We start from the raw sequence: 23588 nt of genomic DNA, 5'->3' as shown, positions 1-23588 counted from the left end.
CCTGTCAAAGGAACCGAGTTGGAATTCGATAAGCTAAATATTATGTGTGTATGGATTGAACGTGTAACTCATGTGTTATGCCAGAATAATGTTCTAAGATCGTTCCACGTTTCTGAATCGCGGTATAGGTACTGCATCGAGTTAAACATCCCCGGTTGGATGGTCTCTCCCCGGTGTCGGAATAGCCACATAACTGCACCCCATGAGAGAGCGGCAAATACCGTAAAGTACTTGGAGTTCGGAGGAATAGGTTTCACCGCGGAGGTCGCCAGTGCTGATTGTGGGGATGTGTTGTATGGAGATGATGATCGAGGGATGAAAGATGCCACGACGCGTGAAACGACGTAGAGTACAATCTGTGATTTTACATTGGCACGTAAAGACTGAGATTTGAACGGGACAAACCTGCTCGTTCACCGCATTTCGGTCGCCAAAGACGGCATAACCTCCTAGGAGTCCTGCCACAAAGGTATCGGCGCTCCTCTCCTTCCCGCCGTTGAACTTCTTTTGAAGTAGGAGAATGACTTTGTACAAAGTTACAAATTTTGCAAGATTGAAGGCATGTTGGCGGGTAGCGCGGAAGATGACCCGCGCCCGTGCTTTCCAGCTGATTTACTGTTAGTTAGTCAACCTAGGCGGGTTAGAATGACGGTGAACTTACTCCCCACGGCCAAAGAGAACGGACATGACGAGTGCATGTGGAAATCGTACTTTGACACCGTAGACGAAACCATTGCGAGCACCCTTAAGGATCGCGAGGTAGTCATGGTAGGCGGGGTTGGTGATTATATCGTTTATAAGTGACATTGAGATTGAGGAGAAGAAACAGTTTACCTCTCGGAGAAAAGGTCAAAGTCCAATCACATGCATTTCAAGTTGCCGGTGATTGAGCTTCAGCTTACGTAAGAACATGTAACCAGCCTCGTGACTTTCCTGTCTCTCGAGGGCTCTCTTTTGAGTCTTCATCCATGGCATCCAAATCCAAATCAAAGCAAGAGGAAGCTCTTCAATTCCTTGACGATCTCGACTCTTTTGCTCCTCCTCCAGAGGGAAAGAATGATTCCACAAACCAAGTAGCAGCAACAACCAACAACGAAGGTGAAGCTGCTGAGGTTCTCGCTTTCCTCGATGAAATCACCCAGAAGAGCTCCGAGACCACTCGTCCCACCAACGTACACATATCGCGGTCGGGCACGCCAACGCTCAGGAAGAGTACTGAACGTGTTCGACTGGGTGGTGGCCCGTCTTTGCTGCATTCTGCCTCTTCGTCAACAACCTCTCTGAACAGGGTTGCCAGCAGTGATGGCGGGAAGGCCAAAGAGAAGGAGAAGCCCGACATGCAGTCTTCTGCATCTTGGGGATGGGGCTCTGTATGGTCGACGGCATCGGCTGCCATTCAACAAGCAAAGTCGGCTGTTGACGAGCAGGTGAAGCACCTTCCGAAGAACGAGCAAGCTCGAAAGTGGGGGGAAGGCGTCATCGAGTACGCAAAGTCCGCTCAATTGGATAAGATAGGTCGGTCTATTCATTGCACGCCATCCAAAGGGGAGTCATCATGATCTATATATAGGCCAAGACTTCAAGCGCGTTGGCCTCTCCACGTTAACTGATATTTTGAACGTCGTCGCACCTCCCATCTCCGAACATGAGGTGATTCAGATCTGGTTGAGCCATGACATGCAAGGCTATGATGGCGTTGAGTCTCTTGTATATCGCGCTCTGGCTCGTGTATGTACAGTCAAATTTGAACTGCTTTTGGCTTCATCTCACTTTTACTGTAGATTATGGAACAGGTTGAAGGCGGTGATCTCATCGTCAACCGAGGGCATGAGTCGCGGCCAAAGGAGGGTACGGCCACTGATGGTCGTGATCTCAACACGGTCGAGGGTTATGTCGCTGCCCTGAAGCTGGCACAGGCAAGTTCTATCTTTTTTCCCCCGGCTTTCCTACAAACAGGTGTTAATTTGAAACTCCCTCTTTCTAGGCAAACATCGAAGATGTTGTCAAGAATAACGTAAAGGCCACCGAAGCTAAACCGGCGACATCTTCGTCGCCCACGACCTACTCCCACGTATATCTACGCATTCAGCCCTTTTTGAATACCTATTCTCAGCCAACCTCGTCATCATCCCCTGAACTAGCTTCAGAAGCCCCCCAGCAGCTTCAGTTCCTGGTTTACCTGTTTGACCCTGAGCACAAGTTGACGCATACCAGCGTCACACAAGCTGTGCCAGCTTCATGGCTCCCAATATGGGATGAATATGATTGGGTCGAAGATCTCGTCGCGGAATCGTTGCGAGTTGGTGTGGAGGTGATTGGCCAGGAATATGTTGTCGCACGAATGGGTTGGGGTGCAAAGGCAAACGGGCAAAGCGGAGTTGCAGAGGGCGAAGTATCGACTGAATTAGGAGACAAGGACGCAAAGGCGGAGGATTCCTGACTCTTGATTTGATCGGAAAGCACTTGATGGCATTTCAGACGCCCCCTCACGATTTTTTACTTGAATCACGATACCTTTGCCTACCTGTATAACAATGTGTATTATTCATGGGACGCCTCTAATGACGCAGCGGCAGAATATCACTATATTGCTACAATCATACTCGTCTCGTCTATTTCTTGACCTCTTCTGGCTTGGGTGGGGGCAAAGGCTTCAAATCCTCTGGTCTGCGACCTTTCGTTCCCTCACCAACTTGCTCCCAAGGGGAGAGAGCTTCAAAGTTGCTACAATTTGTTAGTCAAATTGTGATTCGAGGGCGAGAACTAACGAAATACGAACCGGAAGGCTTGCGTGAGCTGAAGAGGTTCGTAGACAACGCGCTTTCGCTCTTCATCATATCTGACTTCAGTATAGCCCTATCATTGGGAAGTAAGGAATCTGAACCGTTACTCATGGTGCTTGACATACCGTCAGGGGGAAATCCTTGCGAAGAGGGTGGCCCTCGAAGCCTGCAAAGATGATAAGAAAGGTAGGCAAGGGTAAACGGAGTTGGCATACCATAATCTGTGAGTATACGCCGGCTGGGGAAAAGGAGTAAGCACAGCAATGCCAAGGGAGAAGATTAAAACACAAACAGGTCTGGATGTCCCTCGAAGAAAATTCCGTAAAGGTCCCAAGCCTCGCGCTCATACCTAAAAATTACCGTCAACATCAATTTTACCCAGTAGATTCAATGCTAACCAATCTGCACCCCTATAGACTTCAACAGCGCTGGGAACTGGATCCGCCTCTCCAGCATAAGTCTTCACCCTGATCCTTCCGCCAAGCTTCACGCTCAACAAGGAATATACGACTTCAAACCGCTTCTCCCTCTCTGGGAAGTCGACACCGGAGATATCCATACAAGCTTTGAACTGGCATTGTGAGTGGTCACGCAGGAAGGTGAGTACCGGGATGATTCCGGAAGGCGCGGTGTAGATGGTCAACTCATCCTTCAAAACGGAGAACTGTTGGACGAATTTGGGAAGACATTGTGTGATATAGGAGCCGTATGTGTGAAGGGCTTCTGTTGTCTCGGCGTATTTTGAAATGGTGTGATTCGGAGACGTGGGTTCGGTGAAGGGTGAAGCTGACGCTGTATTTGGGCGTTGAGCAGAATTTTGGAACCGGGTAAGGGACTTGTACCGTTAGAAGCAGAAGATGCGTGAATGCATCGCCTCGTTGAAGTTACGGGCCTCGCTGCAGGGCGTGCACAGACGTTTTGAAGGGCGCGGACTGCGCGAAACCCAACGCGAAGTGACATGTTGACGACGGTGAACTGAAGAAAGTCCAGCCAATCTTACCTTCGGGATTTGCCGTGCTACTTCCCCTCCTGTTCAATGGCCACAGAAACAGTGTCCTCATCCTTCACAGAAATTTACGATTCCCTTCCATATTACGATGATGATTTACAGAAATTTCCAGAGTTGAAAGAAAAGGTGGACCGCGAGATGGCTCGGGAACTGGTCCAGCCCACATCTCTTCACCCCAACGTACCTCCACCCATTCAACTTTTTTCTGTTCGTGAGCACATCTTATCACGCGCCTGCGATTCTAACATATTGACATTTTTGGCTTCAGAACAACCCCTTGCTGAAGGCTGAACTACAACGTGTTGAAGCCAGCCAACCGTTTCCACCTCTTGATTCTCTCAGATATCAGTTACCTGCTCCTACCTCGACACCAGGAACGATACAGGAATGGAAAGAAGCTTTGGATAATGCCCACGCTCAGTTGCAACATCAACGAATACGGTAAGTGATACTTGGTTCTGGTGGTCGTATGATGTCTGACGTTGGTTGGCAGACAAAACAATTTGGCGCTATTGCAAACCTATGGTCCCAATGCTTGGCGGATACAAAACTATCTGCTAGAAGAGACTAAGAAACAAACTGAAAAAGCAGCTGAGGAACTGGTGCAACTTACGGTAGAGGTCAATCGGGACCGAAAAAATACGCAGGTGCGTTGAAACGATGATTGTCTTGCACGATGCGCTAAAAGCTATGGTAGGATCGATTCGGGAAACAATTGACGCAGCTGGAGACGCGGTGGACGGAACTTATCTCGAGCGTGTTGCAGATTGAAATGGCGAATGTTGCATTGGATGCTGAGATTAACCGACTAAATCAGCGAGAAGCTGAGCTGGCTGAGCTATGATGTGCTATTGAGGTCTTGCCCTGTAATATAATACAATTGCACACCAGACTAAGTACACAAGTTGAAGTCGGTTCTTTCAAACGGTAGGGTTTTGACTGAGGTGAGGCCGCATTTGATCCGGGGAGGCCGGAGGCGCCTTTGTTGGCAAATATTCACACACACACGAAAGTAGATTCTTGCTAGATTCCGAGTAGATTCTCTCCCTTTCACTGGCGGTTTGCTCCCCAGGTCGGTTTAATTTCGACACCCATATCCTCATCTCCTTTCTCATGGATTTTATCTAGTTAATTGACGGGAAAACGAATAACAGAGACAGGCGTCTTTGCGACGCGTCTATGGCTCATATCGACCAAACACCGACGCTGTTGCCGAACTTGACTAGCAAGGAGGAGAACGAGAAGGCGGTGGGGGGTGAGGGGCGTGTATGGGGAGACGGTGAGGTAAAGGCGTTGGGAGATTTACTGCCAACTCCTCTCGTGGCGGATGGCGGCACCATGGAGAATGTGTCGTCGACGCCTTTGCCTCGTCCGACCCCAGCTCGTCCCTCTCTTGTTCCTTTGGGTTCTCAAACAACACCAGCTGCTCCTCAGCCAAAGAAATTTAGTACAGTCAACATCACTAAGAGGTTTCTTGAGAAGAATTCATCTGCCTCTGGATCAGCATCCAACTCAACGTCTTTGACGATAAAGTCGGGGGCTCCACTTGGCAAGTCGTCTCTTTGAAACTTTTGGTCGAACACTATTAATTGGCCGATGCTTCAACGGCAGCCAGACCGCCAACACAACCAGCATCTTCACATTCGAAGCTTGTGACAACTAAACTTACGGCAGCCCCAGCCATCTCAACTTCTACGGCAGGATGGTCTCGTCCATCCTCTGTTGCCCCACCTCCCGCAACAAATTCACCGAGCAACGATCCTCTTCCCTCCATCACAAGTACAACTGCAGCAACATCGGTGCCGCAGTTGCCACACGCGGGAAAGGTCATCCAACCTCAACCACGAGCGGCCGTCGCACAACCTGGAACCTCACAAAGGGAGACTGCAGTTGGTACCAAGCCTGTATGGGGCAACGTCAAGCTCTCGACAGCTACTGCTCTGCGCCCAGATGTGAAACCGAATGACTTCCCAACGGCTGCTGAGGTTGCAAAAGGTCTGTTCTCATGGTAGTTGATTGAAAATTTAATAAACCTGACACTTTTTACAGTTGCGGCACGCAAGCCGCCAATAGTGGATCAAGCCAAACCGGCTGTTGACGCTGCAGCGAATCAGGCAAGGTTGGAAGAAGCTGATACCTTTCGTGGAGTACATTTGGATCCAAATGCTCACCATTGGGATGAGGTCGGTTTACATCGGCTCGCCATTTGAGCAAATTTAACGGAATATAAATTTCTTTTTAGATGGAGGAAGATAATGATGACTTTTTAGGAGGCGTAATCGAATTCGGAGACGGGAGACAATATAAGATCGAAGCCAACGAGGACCCCCCACTCCAACCATCCCTCGGCTCAAAGTCGCAACCAGGGGTTATTGCACCTGTAAGCAAGGAAGAACGTTTTGTTGACGATTTCGACCGGAGCTGGCCAAAATCGCGGTCATCACCTGCGTCCTCTTCTCGAGATTTCACGCCCGCCCCCCTTTCCCATGGGTCTGGGAGTCCCCAGGTTTCCCCTGTCGCACTGCAGAGCGCCCACTCACCGCAAGACTCGTCCCGTGTTCTTTTTAATGAACGCTCAAACAGACTAGAGCCCTACAGTCATTCACACCGTCCTGGCCAAGGTCAGTACCCATCTAAGCGGACAAGTGTCCAGGAATCGTCGACGCCACTTATCGACTTGCGGAATCGAGATTTTGGTGCCCCCACAAATGTACAGGTCCTACAAAAATCCGGGGGTGAATACGAATCGCGTGCACGACGATATAGTGGTAGTGGCAGTGGATCAGGGCCTTCGCACGCTTTCAGTAACGACAGACCCCGCGACCGTGACCAGCCATCTCGACGCGATGGTCCTTCCCCACTGACCAGAGATGGAATTTCGCCACATCCCGATTATATGGGCAGGGGCAGAGACTTCAACGCAGAAAGGGGCAGACGCACTTCCATGGCACCTCCTCCAGTTCCTCAACATGCTATACGCAGATCCTCTCAAGAGGGTGGACGTCAATTACCACCTCACTTGGCTCAATCTTCGCCTGAGGCCCCCCTCCACCAACTTTCTTCTCGCGATTCGCGACTTCCGCTGACAGAACCGCAACCTCCTACACCTGGGTCCAGTCAACCTCACCCATCTTATTCACCTGCCGTTTCAACTGCCTCTATTGGGCTTGTTTCTCCAGCGGCCACTGCCGCCATCACTCTACCACACCTAACTGCGCCGGAATTGGATGAAGCTCGGAAAGATGTAATGCAGAGCGCTGCAGCACGGGCCAAGCAAAGAAGACAACAAGAAGAGGCTGAACGCGAAGCCCAAAAGGAAAGAGCAAGGCGGAAAGCTGCGGAGCTCGAGGAGAAAATGAAGGCTGAAGCAGAGAAAGCGAAGCAGAAGGAGTCTCATGATGCTCCCACAACTGCGCAGGTGAGCATTGGGGAAGATGTCGTCATCGCGGTTATCGAGGAAGCTGTTAAGAGCGTGACGGCATCCAAGTCACCTACCAGTGAGTCAGCGGACGAATTGCGGCGACCACCATCTTCTAAACATTTACATGTCCAACCAGGTGAATCCTCTCGTCTCATACCATCCCGTGCCTCCGTAGCTACTCCAACTAGTCCACTTCTTTCTCCTGCGACACAGACGTCCTCCTGGCGTGTCAAAGTCAATCCACAGCCTCTTCCTTCACCGTCATCTACGTTACGACAAATACAGCCTCGACCACCTGCCCCATCCTTTCATCCTCCCCCGCGGTCAGCGCTGGAAGAATCAATCGCAGATGGAGCCAACGAGGACCTCGAGGTTGTCGACTTTTCTGATATGGGCAAGTTCGTTGGGATACCTGAAGCTAAAAAAGAATCCTCTGAAACTGAGTTCAATCTTAGTGCCGCCGCCGTTCAGCGTACGTCGCGAGCTGTTGCAAGTGATTTCTTTGAGGATAAGCTCACCTCCACCATTGCGCCTGCACCTACGAAAACCGACTTTGGCACTTGGAGGCAGAAGGTGTCACAGGACGTTCTCGAGGTTACACCAGAGAATAAGGCATCTCTCAAATCAGAAGTGGAGAATGACTCCCCTCAAAAGAAAGTCCTCTCACCACGAGACCTTTCAACGCCTCCGAAGGAACCTCTCCCCGATATAGCTGTCTCTGTAGAGGCAATTGCCGACGCTGTTGTGAAAGATTCCCTCCCACCACATTTGGTCTCGCAACGAACACCAAGGAACCAGGGTTTCTATAAAGAGGCTACCATGTCAGCTTTGGATGATGCCATGTCGCGGATAAAGGGTGCAATAGTTGATATACACTCCTCTGATGTTTCAAAGGATACCACCGCCCTCGAGTCGGAACATTTACAGGGTCGATCCTTGCAACTCACGCCCCAGAAGTCCGCTGCCCCAAAAGAGCGCTGGATCCCACCTGCCCTTCGTCTGCGAAATAAGTTTGATTTTACGGATGAGCCCCGTGAAGTTTTCGACGTGACCGGAAGCGAACCTCCTCGATCGCCTGTACCTGCGTGCAATGCATACACTGTCCAAATATCTTCTATATCCCGAGCCGTGGAATTCATTCATAAGAGGCAACTGCACGCATTCTTCAGGCCAATATTCCAGACACAGTGGGATATTCTCTCCTTCGACCCACCTGTCGAGGGAATGAATCGACGCGACCTGTCCCTGAACGATGTTTTGTTCCGTAAACCACCGGGCGGCCACAAAGGCAAACCCAGGTATCGAGTGATGCTTCCGAGACATGGGACCTCTACAAACCGACCAAGGGTTCAGATGCCATCAGCCAGTCTGTTGAAATCAAATGGTGTGGGTGCCTTTGGACGCCCCACTGTAGCCGATGGTGCTTCTTCTTGGAGAAATCCAGCTCCGTCACCGAAAGTCGACTCTATCAACGAGGAGTCCCCGTCGGTTGCTCTCGACACAATGAGTCGCTCCCCGCCACCTGAGCTGCCGCAGTCTAACATTGCTTCAATGCCAAAGTCAAACGAATCATCCCCGTCAAAGTCTGAGCCCTCAGCCTCATTGCGGTCGAGATCACAACCAAAAATGCCGGCAGGTTCTGCCGTTGCTTTCTATCGCGATTCTCGCATTGATGCCGTTGAACCAGAACCCAAACCCCTCGTTAACTTTACAGTGACAAGTGAGCTAGAGGAATCCGAAAGCTCAGACGTGGCCGATGCACAGACGACCTCTCCCGTGCCGTTTGCATTGATTACTCGTGACTCAAAAAGCAACCCGTGCAATTCTACGATTAATGGAGTTAAAAGGTCTTCTCCACTGGGCCGTTCCAAGGACGATTCTCTAATAATGTCAAAGACAAACAGCAGAAGCTCTGACGACTCCGTGAGTTTTTCTTCCTTCTCCCGTTGGACCTAATTAACATAATATGTATATTCTCTTACAGACGGAAGGGATTCTTATCACGCCACCCAATCATCATGCGGCTTCTGCTTGGTCAAGATCTTCTTTGAGCGTCTCTGTAAAGGATTCCCCCGCTCGAGGTCCCGATCCTGAACACCTTAAAGCTGTGTGGTCCCAAACTTCGAACAAAGCCAGCATGCACGCCGTTAACTCATTGGAAGGCATCGCAGATGACCTGACAGCTTTACCCTTCACTTTGCAAGATGTTAAGTCTGAGGATGGTGAGACGCCTCCCCCCTCAATTCCTCAACCCCCATCTCGTATGTCCCTTCACGACGTCACAAGGGCCTTCCAACAAGTCCCGGCGTCGTCCTCTTCGAATGCCGCTCCACGAACTCCCATTTCGCCTCCTTCAACTAACGCTCCTGTGGCTCGTCCCTCATTTTCGTATTCACCGCTACCTCCCAACGGCATGCGTCCCGCTTATTCCTATGCTTCTCCTATGATGAGTCATTCTCCCGCACCAGCCGTTATGTATCCCCATGCAATGGCATCTAGCCCAGTTTCTAGCAGGATGCCTATAAACGGACACACCCCTCTCTATAGTCAGCCCATTTGGATGCCGATGGCGGTACCCGCACATCAAAATCAGGGAGGCATGATGAGACCTGTCGCATCACCCTACCCAGCACAGCTGATGCCATATCCTTCGCCCAGTACCCCAACTCTCTACGCACCCCATCCGCCCCCGCCCAACATGATTAACCAACCCCAACAGCAAAACGGTGCTCAGGTCAATCGCGGCCGCAATATGGCTCTGATGAGTCCCGTTATGCCACATGCTGGACCGAGCATGTATGCAGGTAGCCCCGTGTTGATGCACGCGTCGGGCATTTCAGGACCTCAAAATCATGGCTATGTGCCAGTGCCAACCGCTCGGGGTCAACCACGAACGGACAACGGGCAGATGGCTCCACATCAGCACCCACCAAACCAGCACCAATCATCCATTGCCTATAACCCCGCTCCTCCGTCATTTGCCAGGCCAACTTGGTGATTGAATTTTTGTCATTTTGATTTTGCTTTTCACTTGTCTGTTTTCCTGTTGTTGTTTTCTTACGGTATTGTTTCTCATATCGTATATATTGCACACAATTTCATTTTCCGTGGTAATAAGTCATCGGCATTAGGCCAGAGAGATTTAAGATGAAAAGGTATATCTCAAGTTCTAAACTGCAAGTTGAACCGCTTTTTCAGCTGCATCATCCAAACTGTCAAACGCGACAATCTTCAAACCAGATTCTCTGATCATTCTAGAAAAAGGAATTAAGGTTATCCATCAAGGATAATTCGAGAAACGTACTGCTTGGCTTCCGCCTCTTTTGTTCCCTTCAGTCTAACAATCAAGGGGATCGTGAGTCCAAGCTCTTTGGTGGCTTTGATGACACCCTCAGCTATGTAGTCGCAACGCATGATGCCTTTAAAAGAGATTGGTGAGATTTGAAAGTAGAGTGATATAGTTGCGTACCGCCAAAGATATTTATAAATATGCTCTTGACTTTGGGATCCTGAAGAAGAATTTCAAATGCCTTCTTCACGGTTTCGGGGGTAGCCCCTCTGTAATAATCTCAGGTTAGCTGGTTTCACTGAATATGATCCAAGAACAAGCACCCTCCCACATCAAGGAAGTTCGCCGGATTGCCACCATGAAGTGACAGAACATCCATAGTCGCCATGGCTAGTCCAGCACCATTTACCAAGCAACCGATGCTGCCATCGAGTTTGATGAAACTGAGGTTGGCCTTTTGGGCTTCAACTTCTGATGGCTCTTCCTGAGATATGTCACGCAGGGCGAAAATGTCTTTCTGGCGGAATTCTGCGTTGTCATCAAAGCCAAATTTGGCGTCCATGCTAAAGAAGACATGAGATAAAGGATAGAGTAAATGAGATTGCCAAGTTCACCAGAGTACTTCTCCGTCTGTCGTCAGCGCCATAGGGTTGATTTCGATCTGGGTTGCGTCTTTTTCTTTGAATATCCTGTACAAGTTAATGAAAATATCGGCGGCTTCTGATTGTGTCTTATCAGTCTGAAAACCAAGTTTTTTTGCGACGCTTATGGCCTCATCCTTAGAAAGACCTTTCTCGAAATCGATAGGGGTGGTGATGATAGCGCTTGGGTTCTTGGCTGCAACCTCTTCGATGTTCATACCACCCTGAGCGGACGCGACGAGAACGACTCCCTGCGTGGCGCGGTCGTTCAGCACGGCAACGTAGTACTCATGAGCGGGTTGACGACGCTCTGCCAGCATAATCTGGATGTCTAACGCTAAGCGATGATTGGGTAACTGGCGAGAGTCAACCTACGGCGTTGCAGATCCGCCCATGTTCACCCGTTTGTTTGGTGATGAGCTTGGAGCCTATCATCTTGCTTGCAATTTCTTTGGCTTGTTCAGGGCTAAACGGAAAGATTGAAGACCAGTTTATGTAATGGTGAGCACGGACGAACCTATCTACCATGTGGACACCTCCTTGGAAGCCGTTGTCGAACTTGCCCTTTCCGCGACCACCAGCTAGAACTTGAGCCTTGATAACCAGCTTGTCCTTGCCTGATACGAAACATTAAGGCGTGCCATATGATAGACTAGGTTTATGGTTACCAAAGTTAGATGCGGCGGCATACGCTTCCTGGGGAGAGGTTGCAGCGACGCTCTTTGGCGTAGGAATACCGTACTGGTAAGATTGTATCAAGGCGTGTAAATAGAGAATAGATTTGAATGTAGCTTGCTTACCAAGTTCAAGAGCTTCATGGATTGGTACTCATGTATAGACAGGTATCGCCGCTGAACTGTAGACGCTGACTGGGCGTGGGGTCAATTAAGTTAACGTCGAATACGAGAGTACTTACGCGTGCCATGGTACCCGCCTTCCTCAACGTCGAGAGCATTTTGAAGGATGTGTGAGGCCAAGCACTGAACGTACTGAAATTGCGGTGAACGATGACAGCGGAAAACCGCCGGAAGTCGGCGAATTGGCCGGATCAACGGAGGGAGATCATAAATTCATAACGCGGGTTTGACTTGTTTTTTTTTAAACGTCATCATATATTCTCATCATGCTTTTCCGTGCAATTTACACCAGTGCGATATGCTCTGCCCAGGCCAAAACAAAGCCTTTCATTAAAAAGTTTCCTGTAACTTTACGTCTTCAGTATCTTTCTTGGGACGCACACTGTTTGGCTGAATTCTGCTCTGCTGAAGACATAACCCGGCCGCCTTTCTGTCGACACCTAGACAATTTCTGGTTGATCCAATTACTGGGCAGGCGATTCACCCTCATCAGGTCGACAAAATTGACCCTGACGTTATCTATGATGTTGCAAACCCCTTATCACTGACTACGAAGATTGTGTCGCATACGCGCATAACAAAAGATATGGAAGCATACAGCTGAATGGGCTAGACCTGACTGTACATTTCAAGGCAAAAGGTGGGGTTAGACAAGCGTGATATGTGAACTGACTGATTAACTGCAGACCTGGACTCCAAATGGATTCCACCAGTCACTTGTTCTCTCAGTTGTTGCCCATCTTCCAGTTCCTCACGCATTTTTGTACTGTAATGTTGTCGATGCCCAATGAATGGTAGCTCAGCCCCTGGCTCCATTTCATATACAATGTAGGTCTTGAATGTTGCATGGTGTTCGATCCGAATTGCTGACGACAATGAAACCGAGAATCAGCTTTGAACAGTGTAGCACTCTCCTGTCGACTCTCACACTACCTCGACGCCCCCCCCGGCCGTTTATACCTGTAACGGTCCCCCACCCTCGTTTCGTTTTACCCAAACTCAGGCACATGGAGTGCTTGACATGCTTTTCTCTTCGGGCAGACTTTTCCTTCCCTCAGAAGTGATGGATGAAATACAGTGAGTTCCCCACCATTTTCAACGATTCTACCCTTCATCTCAGTGTCATTTTTCGACGCTCTAAGGCCCTGAAGCGATTGCACAAATCCGTGGTTTCTTCGCCAAGATATCATCCCGTCTTGAACCTTTGAAAGTGTTGGGAGAGCAAGTGAAATACCATGGTGAATTGTCCATTGTTTATTAGACACAACTCAGTGGCGTTCCAATTGCCTGAAGAGACAACAACAATCCGTGAACCTTCCTGTCTCTCACCCGACCTGCTCAGGGCACGTCTTTGGGCAACGCTCTTTGGCGTAGGGATACCGTTACCGTACTGTATCGAGGCATGTAATTTGAGAATAAATTTGAATGAAGTTTTCTTATCGAGCTCAAGAGCTTCATGGATTGGTACTCATGTAGTATCCGCCTTCCTCTACGTCGAGAGCACTTTGAAGGAGCGAGGACAAGCGACCAGTAGTCGGCGAATTGACCGGATCAACGGACCGGGAGAGAGATCTTAAGGTGCTATACGAGCAAATTTTTCTTTCACCAAAGCGACGACGACGGTTGACTTTTTTTGTTGAATCTTCCTGTCTCTCACCCGACCTAATCAGGGTACATCTTTGGCAGATTGATGTTGTCCTCGCCTTGAGTTCGGGCTACTTATTTCTACGTGGGTTGTCCGAAATTAGGCAGAGGAATATCACTCATGTACAATATTTCTCAACACTTTGATACCCTGTTTAAGGGGAAAATGTCAGGAGACCAATTGGCCAATCGCGAGGATAGCTTGAGGCCGTGCTGGTCAAATCCTCGCCTAAATCCCATTGTCCTCCTTTATATTCAGCGTTGACGTAGATACGAATGACCTCTCGATTGTATCCCACACCTTCCTCTTCTCCAGCTAAAATGTCTACACACAACACGACCAATGGCATGAACATCGATGTTCTGATGCAACAGCTGTCCGTAGCTCAAACAGTTCTCAGCCAGGCGGTTGATCTCCTCGACAATTACCTCACGTCGGACGAGCAGCTCACGGTGCACTCTAAGTTTCTTCCAGGATCAACTATTGGTGCGCGAATACCTTCTCGTATATGAGGAACATGAATCTCATGCCATATACCAGGAAAGCACCTCCGCCATGCGCGTGACCACTTCGTCCTTCTCGCAGAGTCTATGAATACTCCTCCGCCATACATTCTATGCTATGACACGAGAATCCGAAACACACCCATGGAAACCAGCCGGAGCTGTGCTCGTCAAGCTCTTGTGGATACCGTGAAGCAACTTGGAGAGGTGGTCCCGGACTCGAAGCTGAATGCCCCAATAACCCTGCAAGCTATCACTCCACATATGCACGAGTTCCAGACAACCTTCGGGAGAGAGGTGGGGTCATCCACTCTGTATCTCTTTGACGCGGTCTCATGGCATCATAGTTGTGGTTTGCAAGTCTGCATTGTGTACATCATTGGTCCATGGTCAGATCCTTACTTAAACCCCTGAGTTGCTCATTTTATGCTCAAACAGGTTCGAGTGATCGCAGGAGAAATGGTATGCCCATCTCCCTCTGCTACCCATCTAATTACTTTACATATATCTAATTCTTTTCAGGGCATCAAATTGACGGACGATTTTGGTTTCGCCCCATCCACACTCGTATACCAAGGTGAACTATGTGCTCATTAGAGGGAAGATTTCGGACGCTGATTTTTTCTCGATCAGATCGAGAAGCACCACTTGGAAAGGCGAAGATCTAGTTGGAGTTGATGGTCTGTAGCTTATGTACTTAGAATACCCTTAATCCGATCGCAGCAGCGTCGACTTAAATGTGTTGGTTGGACGGCGCCGCCAAACACCGCCTCCCACCCATCATTGGACCAGCACGCTTGTTCTTAAAATTAATGCGATAATTTCAATAGCAATACAAGATGTCGGAGAAAATGATCCCCATTGATGGAGAGAATCAGAAAAAGCGCGTCGTAAGTTTTCTCCATATCCATCCATATTGCGATTTTGATTGAAGGTTGCCTTCAGTGCTACTTTTTCGATTCTGATATCGGTGGATTCCATTATGGACCTGGGCATCCGTATGTTTCTATTCGCCTTCTAAATGGTAGTAGACACGAGCAATCAATTCATTTTTCCAAGGATGAAGCCTACTCGCATACGCATGTGTCATTCCTTGGTAATGAACTATGGTCTCTACAAGAAAATGGAAATATTCGTGCGTCGTTGTAAGGTCTCATGGGGCAGCTTATCGTCTTATAGTAATGCTGTTCTGTCATTTGCGGCATCCGTAGCGCGCCAAACCTGCCACGAAACGTGAAATGACCCAGTTTCATTCGGACGAGTATGTTGACTTTCTAAGTCGAATCAATCCCAGCAACATGAACTCTTTTATAAAGGAGCAACACAAATGTTTGGCTGATTCCTTCTTTCTCTGCGAAACCTAACGCTATTCGCATTGATAGACAACGTTGGCGACGACTGCCCCGTTTTTGATGGTTTGTTCGACTACTGCTCAATTTCAGCTGGAGGATCTATGGGTATCCACTTATTCGTTATCAGGGCGTGGCCTTTTCACTGAATAAATTGTACAGAGGGAGCAGCCAGACTAAGTCGCGATAAGTGTGACATTGCAGTCAATTGGGCTGGTGGTCTGCATCATGCAAAGAAGAGTGAAGCGAGCGGATTCTGTTATGTTAACGGTCAGTGCTTCAGGTATTTCTTCAACTGGGGTTTAATTCGTTGTCAATTTTAGATATTGTTCTCGGCATTCTTGAGCTCCTACGGTCAGTTTCGCCACATGCCGGACTGGCATTCGTAGCTCATCTTTCTGCAGATATCATAGCCGAGTGTTGTATATTGATATTGACGTGCATCACGGTGATGGCGTCGAGGAGGCTTTTTATACAACAGATAGAGTCATGACTGTCAGTTTCCACAAGTATGGGGAGTACTTTCCAGGAACAGGGGAGCTGCGCGTGAGGTTCTCCTTTTCTTGAAGTGCGTGACAACGCTGACGCAGCGGGGCAGGATGTCGGCGTCATGAAAGGTAAATATTACGCATTGAATTTCCCTCTACGAGACGGCATTACGGATGAAAACTACAAATCTGTCTTTGAGCCGGTCCGTCGTGGCGTTTTTTTTTCTTCCAACATTACGACTTTTGCTCCTTCAGGTGATACGACAAGTCATGGAAACATACGATCCTTCTGCAATTGTTTTGCAATGCGGAACCGATTCACTCTCTGGTGACAAGCTGGGATGCCTAAATCTTTCGATGCGAGGTACCCTGATTTGTAGCACTGATATGCAGGGCAGGCTGACTTCAATTAGGCCACGCCAATTGCGTCAAGTTTGTGAAATCCTTCAACAAACCTTTGCTTCTTCTTGGCGGAGGCGGTTACACCATGCGAAATGTCAGCCGTGCATGGGCGTACGAGACTGGATTGGCTGCCGGGGTGGAGCTTGGCCCAGGTTTGGAGTCTTCCTCAATTGTTTTTCACCCTCTCTAAGTTTGAAGCACAGATATCCCCGTGAATGAGTACTACGAGTACTTCGGTCCCGACTATGAGCTCGATGTGAAATCATCCAACACAGACGATATGAATACGCCTGCATATTTGGATCGCGTGAAACGAATAGTGCTGGAAAATTTGAGGCATGTTGGTGGTCCTCCTAGCGTCCAGATGTCAGGTACGAATCGTTTACCCTCACGATCCGATCCATTCTGAAGGTATTCCGACAGATATTCCATCCATGCCTATTGATGAGGCTCTAGATGATCCAAACCAAGACGAAGACCTGATGAACCCTAACGATCGTCGACCTATGCGTCTTCTCGACTCACGCCGACAGGCTGATGGGGAACTTTCTGACTCTGACGATGAAGGCGAAGGAGGGCGGAGAAACCACGGTAGCCATCGAGATCCGGACAGTAATGGCGAAGAAAGTGGTGGTAATCACAAATTCGGAATGGGAGTTGGTATCCTTGCCTCTGGCTCGACAACGACACACGGGGCTGGGCCTAGCGGCCACCATACTGCTGTGCGGCTAATCTCAGCTTCTAACGTCGGCGCCGCGTCTTCTATGGATGTCGATACCCCTTCGACCGAGAGTGTGACAGAACCGCCTGCCACTGCTTCTGTGGCGGATTCCACCACCGCTCAAGTCGAACTCCCCAAATCTATGGTAGAAACAGATGAGATGGCTGTAGATGTGCCTTCGTCTTCCGCTTCCTAATGACTTTTTGGGTTTTAAAGTACCATGTAGTAACTATATCAAATAGCGCACGTGATGCCGCGAAGATCTCGTCTGCCCAAATTCAAAATGTGGACCTTCGAGTCATGCTCGGAGCTCAGCGCAGCGCTCGAAGCTCATCTTCCATGGCGGACACTTTTGGGCGACCTGTGACGCCGCCTCCGCGGACTATACAGTCGAATCTACAGTCAACACCAGAGAATGTTAGGCAGATTGAGATCAACCGGTTGAAAGGTGAGAAGTTCCTCTGCGTAGAACGATTCGCTCATTTCGTGTTCTTAGCCAAGGCCGCACAACGTCAAAGGGAATCCGAAGCAGCCGCTTCGTCCGTACCCAATGCAAACCGCAAACGGCCCCTGGGTATCACTACTTCACCCACAGCTCCTACACCCTCATCATCAAGGCCCCTTAAACCGGACTCTCGCTTCGGAAAGTACTTCGAATATGACCTCTCCAAGATGGTTAACTCGAAGGGTGGTTTTTTGGTTGAGGACGGTGAGGAGGTTGACCAGGATACAAGAAGAAAGGAGATGGAGAGGGAGAAACAAAGAGCCGTCCAAAACCTGGAACCTCGTACGCTGCCCTGCGTTTTCTCCCTTTTCCAATTCCTGACTTTTAGACAGCCATATTTCTTGACCCTTCCTTAAACCCCAAATGTCAGGAATGTCACACTATTGACATAGATCAGGCTCTAAAAAAGGTCTTTGGTTGCTTGGTTTGCAAGAAATGTCAGAATGAAAGGCCGGAGAGATACAGTCTATTAACGAAGACGGAGTGTAAACAGGTACCTCTTGAACCTTCTTCTTCTACTCCATTTCTTACAATGGTGCGTGCTAGGACTACCTTCTCACAGATCGTAAGTCAATTTGTTTAGGGAGGTCTTTCGATGTTTGTACTTACCTGTCGTAGCCGAGCTCCGTGATCATGAGCTATTACCCCATCTCCTGAAAGCTAATCCTCACAAATCCACCTACGCAAACATGATGCTCTTTCTCCGATATCAAGTGGAGGAGTTTGCGTGGAAGAAATGGGGCTCTCCAGAGGCTCTGGATGCTGAATACGAGCGAAGGACAGCCGAGAAGAAAAAGCAGAAAAATAAGAAATTCGAGCAAAGCCTGAAGGAGCTGCGGAAGCGGACAAAGGAAAGTGTTTGGCAACGACGGAAGGATGAAGAACATCGACATGTTTTTGGCCAGCTGGAGCGAGGTCCAGACGGAACAGGCCAGCAGGTCTGCCACGAGTGCGGGTTTACGATAGACGTCGAAGAGCTATAATGACGACAATCTCTGTTCCGTTGTGATATCTAACGAAGCACCTACGATTCCATCAATTCAAACGACGATACCCCAGCCTCCACCAACTGCTCTACACCTAGGCTTCGGTGAATCTTGGCCACTTTATCAGATGGATGTTCTCGCGCGTCTGGTTGCTGTTCATGCGAACAGCCTTCTTGAATATCACTTAGAAAATGTGCCTCATGCGTAATAAACTTTTCTGTCAGTGTTACCCCCTCAACAGTCACCGGGTGTGGTACTGCCGTTTTCCGGTTTCCAGTGATGTCGTGAATCACGTCGCTTGACAATGCCCCTTGCTTCTAAGTGAAGTTTAAATTCTTACACCTAATAATACATAGCACCAACACCTGGAAAGACACAAACTACCCTCACTCTTTTACCCCGTTAAATCGACAATGGAGGATACCAACCAAGTCGAGCACGAGCAAATTTCGACCGCTCTCGAGGTGGAGCAGATTGAAGTGAACCTCTTTCGGTCAAAGTCGCTATGGCTGCCACTCCGGGCTCGAGGGGTGTTTGGAGGGTAAGCGACAGCGATAGTGGAGAGGGGCGCATTCTGACGATAGTATCTAGTCAAGTCATCAGTCAGGCCTTGGTTTCGGCTACAAATTGCGTTGATCCAGCATTCGCACTTCATGTGAGTTCCCGAAAACCATGCAAAGAGACAGAACTCGCTTACTTACTTATCCAAATTAGTCTTTACATGTACGTGGACTCCAGTCCTTGTTTTGAAGCGCAAGATTGAGATCTTCTCAAGTGCTATTTCCTCACAAGCGCGTCCCCGTCCACCCCAATCGTATACTATGTCGAGCGCCTCCGCCAAGGACGGTCATACTGTACCCGCTCCGTGAAAGCTGTCCAGAATGGCGAAATCATTTTCATCATGCTATGTTCGTTCCAAAAACCAGAACCGTGGCAACCCTCACATCAGTGGCCCATGCCCAAGGTCCCTGCGCCGGAAGAGTGTGAACTGGACGAAACGAAGTACGCTCGGGCGATACGGGAAAAACAGCTACACCCCAAATTAGCGGCGCTGTACCAAGATCTTGTTGCTGTAAGGTCTACCCCGGGTAGACAGCGCGGTAGCAGCTGATTGGCTATGGAATTTAGGAGCGGTCTCGTAGTCCTATCGCTATCAAGCCTGCGGCGGAGCATATCGTCACGTCAGACGGTGTTATTACCTACATGTATTGGATGAAGGCACGGTCGATACCAGAATACGAGCCCTCTTTCCAAAAAGTGAGTCACTTTTATTTGCTTCAACGGCCTTCTAAAATTTCCCAGTGCATTCTGGCATATTTCTCCGACCACTACTTGTATATCTTTCTACCTTGATTTTGAATGACCTTGTCTGATTTTGTCGTGGATCAGTATTTCAACTGCAGCTCGAATTATGGGGCTGCGAAGGGGCGGGAAGGGGAAAGATGCGTTGACTATGACAGTACGTGTTTTCAACGTCAAACGGACGCCTGTTTGTGACGAGTATTTGTTCAGTCTACGTTGGATCACACAATTTGGTTTTACAAGCAAGTCTACGTTAAGTATAAGAGCTTTTCAGTGCCTGATCGTACATATCATTTGCAGCAATGACTTTAACACTGGCGATTGGATGCTACATGTGGTAGGTCGCGGCGTGCAGTAAAACATACGACGAGGTTGAAAGTCGTTTCAGATGCAGTCACCCCGCTCGGGATCTGGTAGTGGGGTCGTTCATGGAAGGGTTTGTGTTTTCCATGTTCTGTGCGTCCATTGATTCATCGGATCGTGACAGTTATATACTCGGGATGGCACATTAGTTGCCGTCACCTCGCAAGAGGGTGTGGTGCGCGCAGATGTTAGAGGACCTGATGAAGGAAACAAACTTAATGCAAAGCTCTAGCTTATGTGCGAGCACTAATCGTAATACTAACAAATGAGGAAAATGCAAAGCTCTAGTTTATGTGCAAGTACTAATAGTAATACTAGGAAAAAATGTAGATTAGTTGCCGTCTGTGGTGCGTGTGGATGTTAGAGGACTTATTTAATGAAGGAAATGTAAAGCTCTAGTTGATGCGCAAGTACGAAAAAAAAGTAGTAGCCCACCGCGAGGGTCGAACTCGCAGCCTTCAGATTGTAAGAACCCGCCTAAGAGTCTGACGCTCTATCCGATTGAGCTAGGCGGGCGGTGTAAGTTTGATGGAGTATGCATCGAAAGTTGAATTACGCTTGACAAAGATCATGGAAGTGCGGTCAGCTATGTGATCAAAGTGTGATGAAACAATTGACGATCACAGTGAAAGCATGCATAAAAAGCAAGTGTGATATCAGTGAGCGAATGTCTTACGTCATTCGCGGCATCGAATGACCGGAGTTGCCTGGGTGACCCGCTGACAAGGTGAGCTGACGTAAATGCGCAGCAGTATATGTTGGTGACCACAGCCTTTTGTCGATTTGTCGTCTTTCTCTTTCTGACTCCCACTACTAGCGTTAATTTCACCGCAGCACGCTTCAGCATCACTAAAACAATGTCTGAAGCACTTTCCTCGCCGTATCCGCCTGGTTTCGACTCGTACAGTCTTGATTTTCTCAAGCAACAGCAAAGCCTCGACTTCTTCTCGTTCCATTCGCCTTCAGACATCCTCGCACCACATCCCGATCTCTTTGAGTCTGATATTGACTCCAATTTAGAGGCGTTCGATGATCAGCTTCAGCTCCTGACCGTTGATTCCAATTCCGCCTACTCTTTCCTCAGATCAGATCCCCACGGGCCTTGTGGACCTCTCTCCACCATAACAGTCTCATCTGACTCGGCTTATGATTCCCACTCTGAGACCTTTTACAGCGACCACGCCTCTTCCTACCAATCCTTTGAACCTCATCAACAGAATCCCAACCCATTCATTGACTTTGACTTCGAGATGGACTTTCAGCAAAGAGTTCGTGTTGGATCAGAGTATGCCGCCGCGCAGCCCAGCATCTTAGACGACTCTGCTGATCCAACCTCCTTTGGCGCTTTACCGCCCACTCCGCCTCGCAGCCCAGCCCTGCCCCTCGCTTCAGTCAAGTCGTATGAGAAACCTTACCCCAACCGTACCAGCTATTCCGACTATGGCCCACCAAGGCGCAACTCAATCGCCGCAGACTATTATTCTCAAATTGGCTTCAACCCCTCGGCTCTTCATCCCTCCATCTCTCCATTGCATCCGTCCACTCAACTTCCCCCGGTAGCTTCAGTGGCCCATGCTCGTTCTTCTGACGAGTGCAAAGGTGACCCAAGAAAGAAGTACAAGTGTGCTGCATGCCCGCGTGGTATGGTTTTTTCTCCGCCTTCTTCTGCTCTTACTTACTCTTTTTCATCAGCATTTGCGAGGGCTTATAATTTAAAGACCCACATGGCGACGCATGATCCTAATAGGCTCAAGCCCCACATCTGCCCCCATCGTTCTTGTGGTCGTTCGTTTAGCAGGAAGCATGATCTTGGCCGTCATCTCATCAGTATCCATCGTGATGAATCCGTAACTTCCTCGCAATCAGTTTCCTCAAAGAAGTCGATCGGTGTGGAGAATGGTCCCCGTGGCTGGTGCGAGACTTGTGGCAAGGGTTGGGTTGGACGTAACCCTGAGTGCAACTGCCTCGACGTGAAGTAGATGCACAATCACATTCCTAACCAAATATGCTTTCCTTTGCGTAAGTTTTACCCCCCACAAATTCTTTAATCATATCATTAATCAATGATCGTAGGCACTCGTCTGCCATCCCCCACTCGTTCGGCTCCGCAGTCGGTTCTCGTATCCATGCCCCCTCCGGATTCCCTCACCTGGAATCGCTGTCGCGCCACGCGTCATTCGTTGTATCACGTTTCGTACCGCCATTTTTTGCAAATCTTGGCCCAGTGACGACGTGATCTCGATATGAATTTCTCTGCTATTATATCTGTGTTGCTTTATATCCATTTTTTATATGTGGATGGACTCGCCGTTTGGATAGCCTTGTTGTCCCTTGCCCTCCTTGATCATCTATCTGCTTTTCTATATAACTAGTTCTTGTATTATTTCTGTGCCCTACAAACAAACAACTCCCACTGAATAAATTCAACTTCGCGTATACATTTGGTACGACAATAACATGCAAATCCACAAGTTGGTCCAGTACAGGCTCTGTCTGCAAGCTCCTGCTCCACATTCGATTCGCCTCAACTGAACCTTGTTGGTTGATAGGATCTCATGCGGATTAGCTCCGGGAGTGGTTTTGTAGATAGATCAAAGGGAATGCCACGAACGGCAAGATCACAAAAAGCAGGATCTGAGAAGCAACAAGGAGGGCGTAGGTGCCCTGGCGACCTACAGTAACGGCCACCACAACGAAGGAACGAGGCTCGTCAACCTCGTGATCAGTCAAAAATGGCTATCCAATGGAGTGGATGTAATGAAACATGTTTCACGGACCGAAGTCTTCCAATGTGATTGTGATATTTGAAGTCTGCCCAAAGAGCCCACAATCGTGTGAATCCAGGCGAATCCCCAACTCTGGACCAAAGGAGGGTTTTGTCGGATCGCTAAATCGTGAGGCTCGCTTAACGTCTGCGATGGCGTTCCCACGAACTTCTGCGAGGAACGAACCGGTTCGGCGACGAGCAGGCGATTGGTAGTAACATGGTGACCGCAAATCTTGTTAGTAGATTATTTTTCAGACTGCTGGCTTTGAAACAGAGTCGGGGGCTGGATTCATAAGCGAATGTGGTGGAGACGGGCAGGTGAAGACTGCTTCCAATCCGTGATATGAGTGCATGCGCTTCGAACGATCCAGTAAGAGCAGTGTTTTTTTTGTGTCTTTATTGTCAGACCCACCAAAAAAAAATACCGTAGCGGCCAGGATCAAAAATTCTGTGAGGAACAAGGTCGCTTAGCAAAATTATGGAAGTGGGGACAAAAATGGCATACGTGGAGTTGAATAGAACGGCAGCTGGCGATGACGTCGACTTTACCGTGACCT

At 48.9% G+C, this 23588-nt stretch overlaps 12 protein-coding genes across 12 annotated transcripts; 9 read left to right on the top strand and 3 right to left on the bottom strand.

Annotated features, from left to right (window-relative positions):
• Window positions 1-5: 5 nt before the first annotated feature.
• On the bottom strand, window positions 6-820 carry LACBIDRAFT_291883 (uncharacterized protein). Its single transcript, XM_001873613.1, has 3 exons — window positions 662-820; window positions 406-607; window positions 6-356 (listed from the first exon to the last, which is right to left on the bottom strand). The coding sequence occupies exons 1-3, from the start codon at window positions 805-807 to the stop codon at window positions 69-71; spliced, it is 636 nt and encodes a 211-aa protein (XP_001873648.1). The 5' UTR covers window positions 808-820; the 3' UTR covers window positions 6-68.
• Window positions 821-968: 148 nt separating this feature from the next.
• LACBIDRAFT_301773 (uncharacterized protein) lies at window positions 969-2440 on the top strand (the record flags this gene model as incomplete). The annotated part of the gene is made up of 4 exons (XM_001874238.1): window positions 969-1515; window positions 1571-1728; window positions 1782-1916; window positions 1985-2440. The coding sequence occupies 4 exons, from the start codon at window positions 969-971 to the stop codon at window positions 2438-2440; spliced, it is 1296 nt and encodes a 431-aa protein (XP_001874273.1).
• Window positions 2441-2565: 125 nt separating this feature from the next.
• LACBIDRAFT_170574 (uncharacterized protein) lies at window positions 2566-3743 on the bottom strand (the record flags this gene model as incomplete). Its single annotated transcript, XM_001873612.1, has 7 exons — window positions 2566-2724; window positions 2780-2856; window positions 2909-2949; window positions 2999-3021; window positions 3076-3132; window positions 3182-3575; window positions 3626-3743. The coding sequence occupies 7 exons, from the start codon at window positions 3741-3743 to the stop codon at window positions 2613-2615; spliced, it is 822 nt and encodes a 273-aa protein (XP_001873647.1). The 3' UTR covers window positions 2566-2612.
• A 76-nt stretch (window positions 3744-3819) lies between these two features.
• Window positions 3820-4636, top strand: LACBIDRAFT_301771 (uncharacterized protein; the record flags this gene model as incomplete). The annotated part of the gene is made up of 4 exons (XM_001874237.1): window positions 3820-3999; window positions 4061-4233; window positions 4286-4439; window positions 4490-4636. The coding sequence occupies 4 exons, from the start codon at window positions 3820-3822 to the stop codon at window positions 4634-4636; spliced, it is 654 nt and encodes a 217-aa protein (XP_001874272.1).
• A 335-nt stretch (window positions 4637-4971) lies between these two features.
• LACBIDRAFT_301770 (uncharacterized protein) lies at window positions 4972-10211 on the top strand (the record flags this gene model as incomplete). Its single annotated transcript, XM_001874236.1, has 6 exons — window positions 4972-5341; window positions 5467-5787; window positions 5842-5975; window positions 6035-7289; window positions 7350-9136; window positions 9198-10211. The coding sequence occupies 6 exons, from the start codon at window positions 4972-4974 to the stop codon at window positions 10209-10211; spliced, it is 4881 nt and encodes a 1626-aa protein (XP_001874271.1).
• A 171-nt stretch (window positions 10212-10382) lies between these two features.
• Window positions 10383-12098, bottom strand: LACBIDRAFT_301769 (succinyl-coa synthetase beta chain, SSC-beta; the record flags this gene model as incomplete). The annotated part of the gene is made up of 10 exons (XM_001873611.1): window positions 10383-10467; window positions 10518-10632; window positions 10683-10771; window positions 10826-11065; window positions 11117-11466; window positions 11519-11609; window positions 11661-11760; window positions 11812-11884; window positions 11944-12012; window positions 12060-12098. The coding sequence occupies 10 exons, from the start codon at window positions 12096-12098 to the stop codon at window positions 10383-10385; spliced, it is 1251 nt and encodes a 416-aa protein (XP_001873646.1).
• Window positions 12099-13920: 1822 nt separating this feature from the next.
• LACBIDRAFT_301768 (uncharacterized protein) lies at window positions 13921-14816 on the top strand (the record flags this gene model as incomplete). The annotated part of the gene is made up of 6 exons (XM_001874235.1): window positions 13921-14131; window positions 14186-14445; window positions 14496-14537; window positions 14587-14610; window positions 14671-14725; window positions 14782-14816. 6 exons carry the CDS (start codon window positions 13921-13923, stop codon window positions 14814-14816), a joined length of 627 nt encoding a protein of 208 aa, XP_001874270.1.
• A 183-nt stretch (window positions 14817-14999) lies between these two features.
• Window positions 15000-17358, top strand: HDA16204 (histone deacetylase complex, catalytic component RPD3; the record flags this gene model as incomplete). Its single annotated transcript, XM_001874234.1, has 13 exons — window positions 15000-15038; window positions 15094-15146; window positions 15208-15283; window positions 15360-15477; window positions 15531-15605; window positions 15660-15767; window positions 15821-15851; window positions 15902-16043; window positions 16096-16188; window positions 16241-16349; window positions 16399-16539; window positions 16591-16758; window positions 16811-17358. The coding sequence occupies 13 exons, from the start codon at window positions 15000-15002 to the stop codon at window positions 17302-17304; spliced, it is 1647 nt and encodes a 548-aa protein (XP_001874269.1). The 3' UTR covers window positions 17305-17358.
• An 89-nt stretch (window positions 17359-17447) lies between these two features.
• LACBIDRAFT_242668 (uncharacterized protein) lies at window positions 17448-18596 on the top strand (the record flags this gene model as incomplete). Its single annotated transcript, XM_001874233.1, has 5 exons — window positions 17448-17556; window positions 17605-17909; window positions 17942-18106; window positions 18160-18178; window positions 18232-18596. 5 exons carry the CDS (start codon window positions 17448-17450, stop codon window positions 18594-18596), a joined length of 963 nt encoding a protein of 320 aa, XP_001874268.1.
• A 416-nt stretch (window positions 18597-19012) lies between these two features.
• LACBIDRAFT_301765 (uncharacterized protein) lies at window positions 19013-20207 on the top strand (the record flags this gene model as incomplete). Its single annotated transcript, XM_001874232.1, has 7 exons — window positions 19013-19140; window positions 19191-19254; window positions 19375-19671; window positions 19728-19856; window positions 19902-19933; window positions 19989-20058; window positions 20112-20207. The coding sequence occupies 7 exons, from the start codon at window positions 19013-19015 to the stop codon at window positions 20205-20207; spliced, it is 816 nt and encodes a 271-aa protein (XP_001874267.1).
• An 82-nt stretch (window positions 20208-20289) lies between these two features.
• Window positions 20290-20496, top strand: LACBIDRAFT_301764 (uncharacterized protein; the record flags this gene model as incomplete). The annotated part of the gene is made up of 2 exons (XM_001874231.1): window positions 20290-20337; window positions 20389-20496. 2 exons carry the CDS (start codon window positions 20290-20292, stop codon window positions 20494-20496), a joined length of 156 nt encoding a protein of 51 aa, XP_001874266.1.
• Window positions 20497-21121: 625 nt separating this feature from the next.
• Window positions 21122-22702, top strand: LACBIDRAFT_301763 (uncharacterized protein; the record flags this gene model as incomplete). The annotated part of the gene is made up of 3 exons (XM_001874230.1): window positions 21122-21905; window positions 21957-22283; window positions 22338-22702. 2 exons carry the CDS (start codon window positions 21122-21124, stop codon window positions 22241-22243), a joined length of 1071 nt encoding a protein of 356 aa, XP_001874265.1. The 3' UTR covers window positions 22244-22283; window positions 22338-22702.
• Between the last annotated feature and the right edge of the window lie 886 nt (window positions 22703-23588).

The sequence above is a fragment of the Laccaria bicolor genome, genomic scaffold, assembly GCF_000143565.1.
Source record: "Laccaria bicolor S238N-H82 LACBIscaffold_1 genomic scaffold, whole genome shotgun sequence".
Lineage (NCBI taxonomy): Eukaryota > Fungi > Basidiomycota > Agaricomycetes > Agaricales > Hydnangiaceae > Laccaria > Laccaria bicolor.
This window is presented reverse-complemented; position numbering and strand designations above follow the sequence as displayed.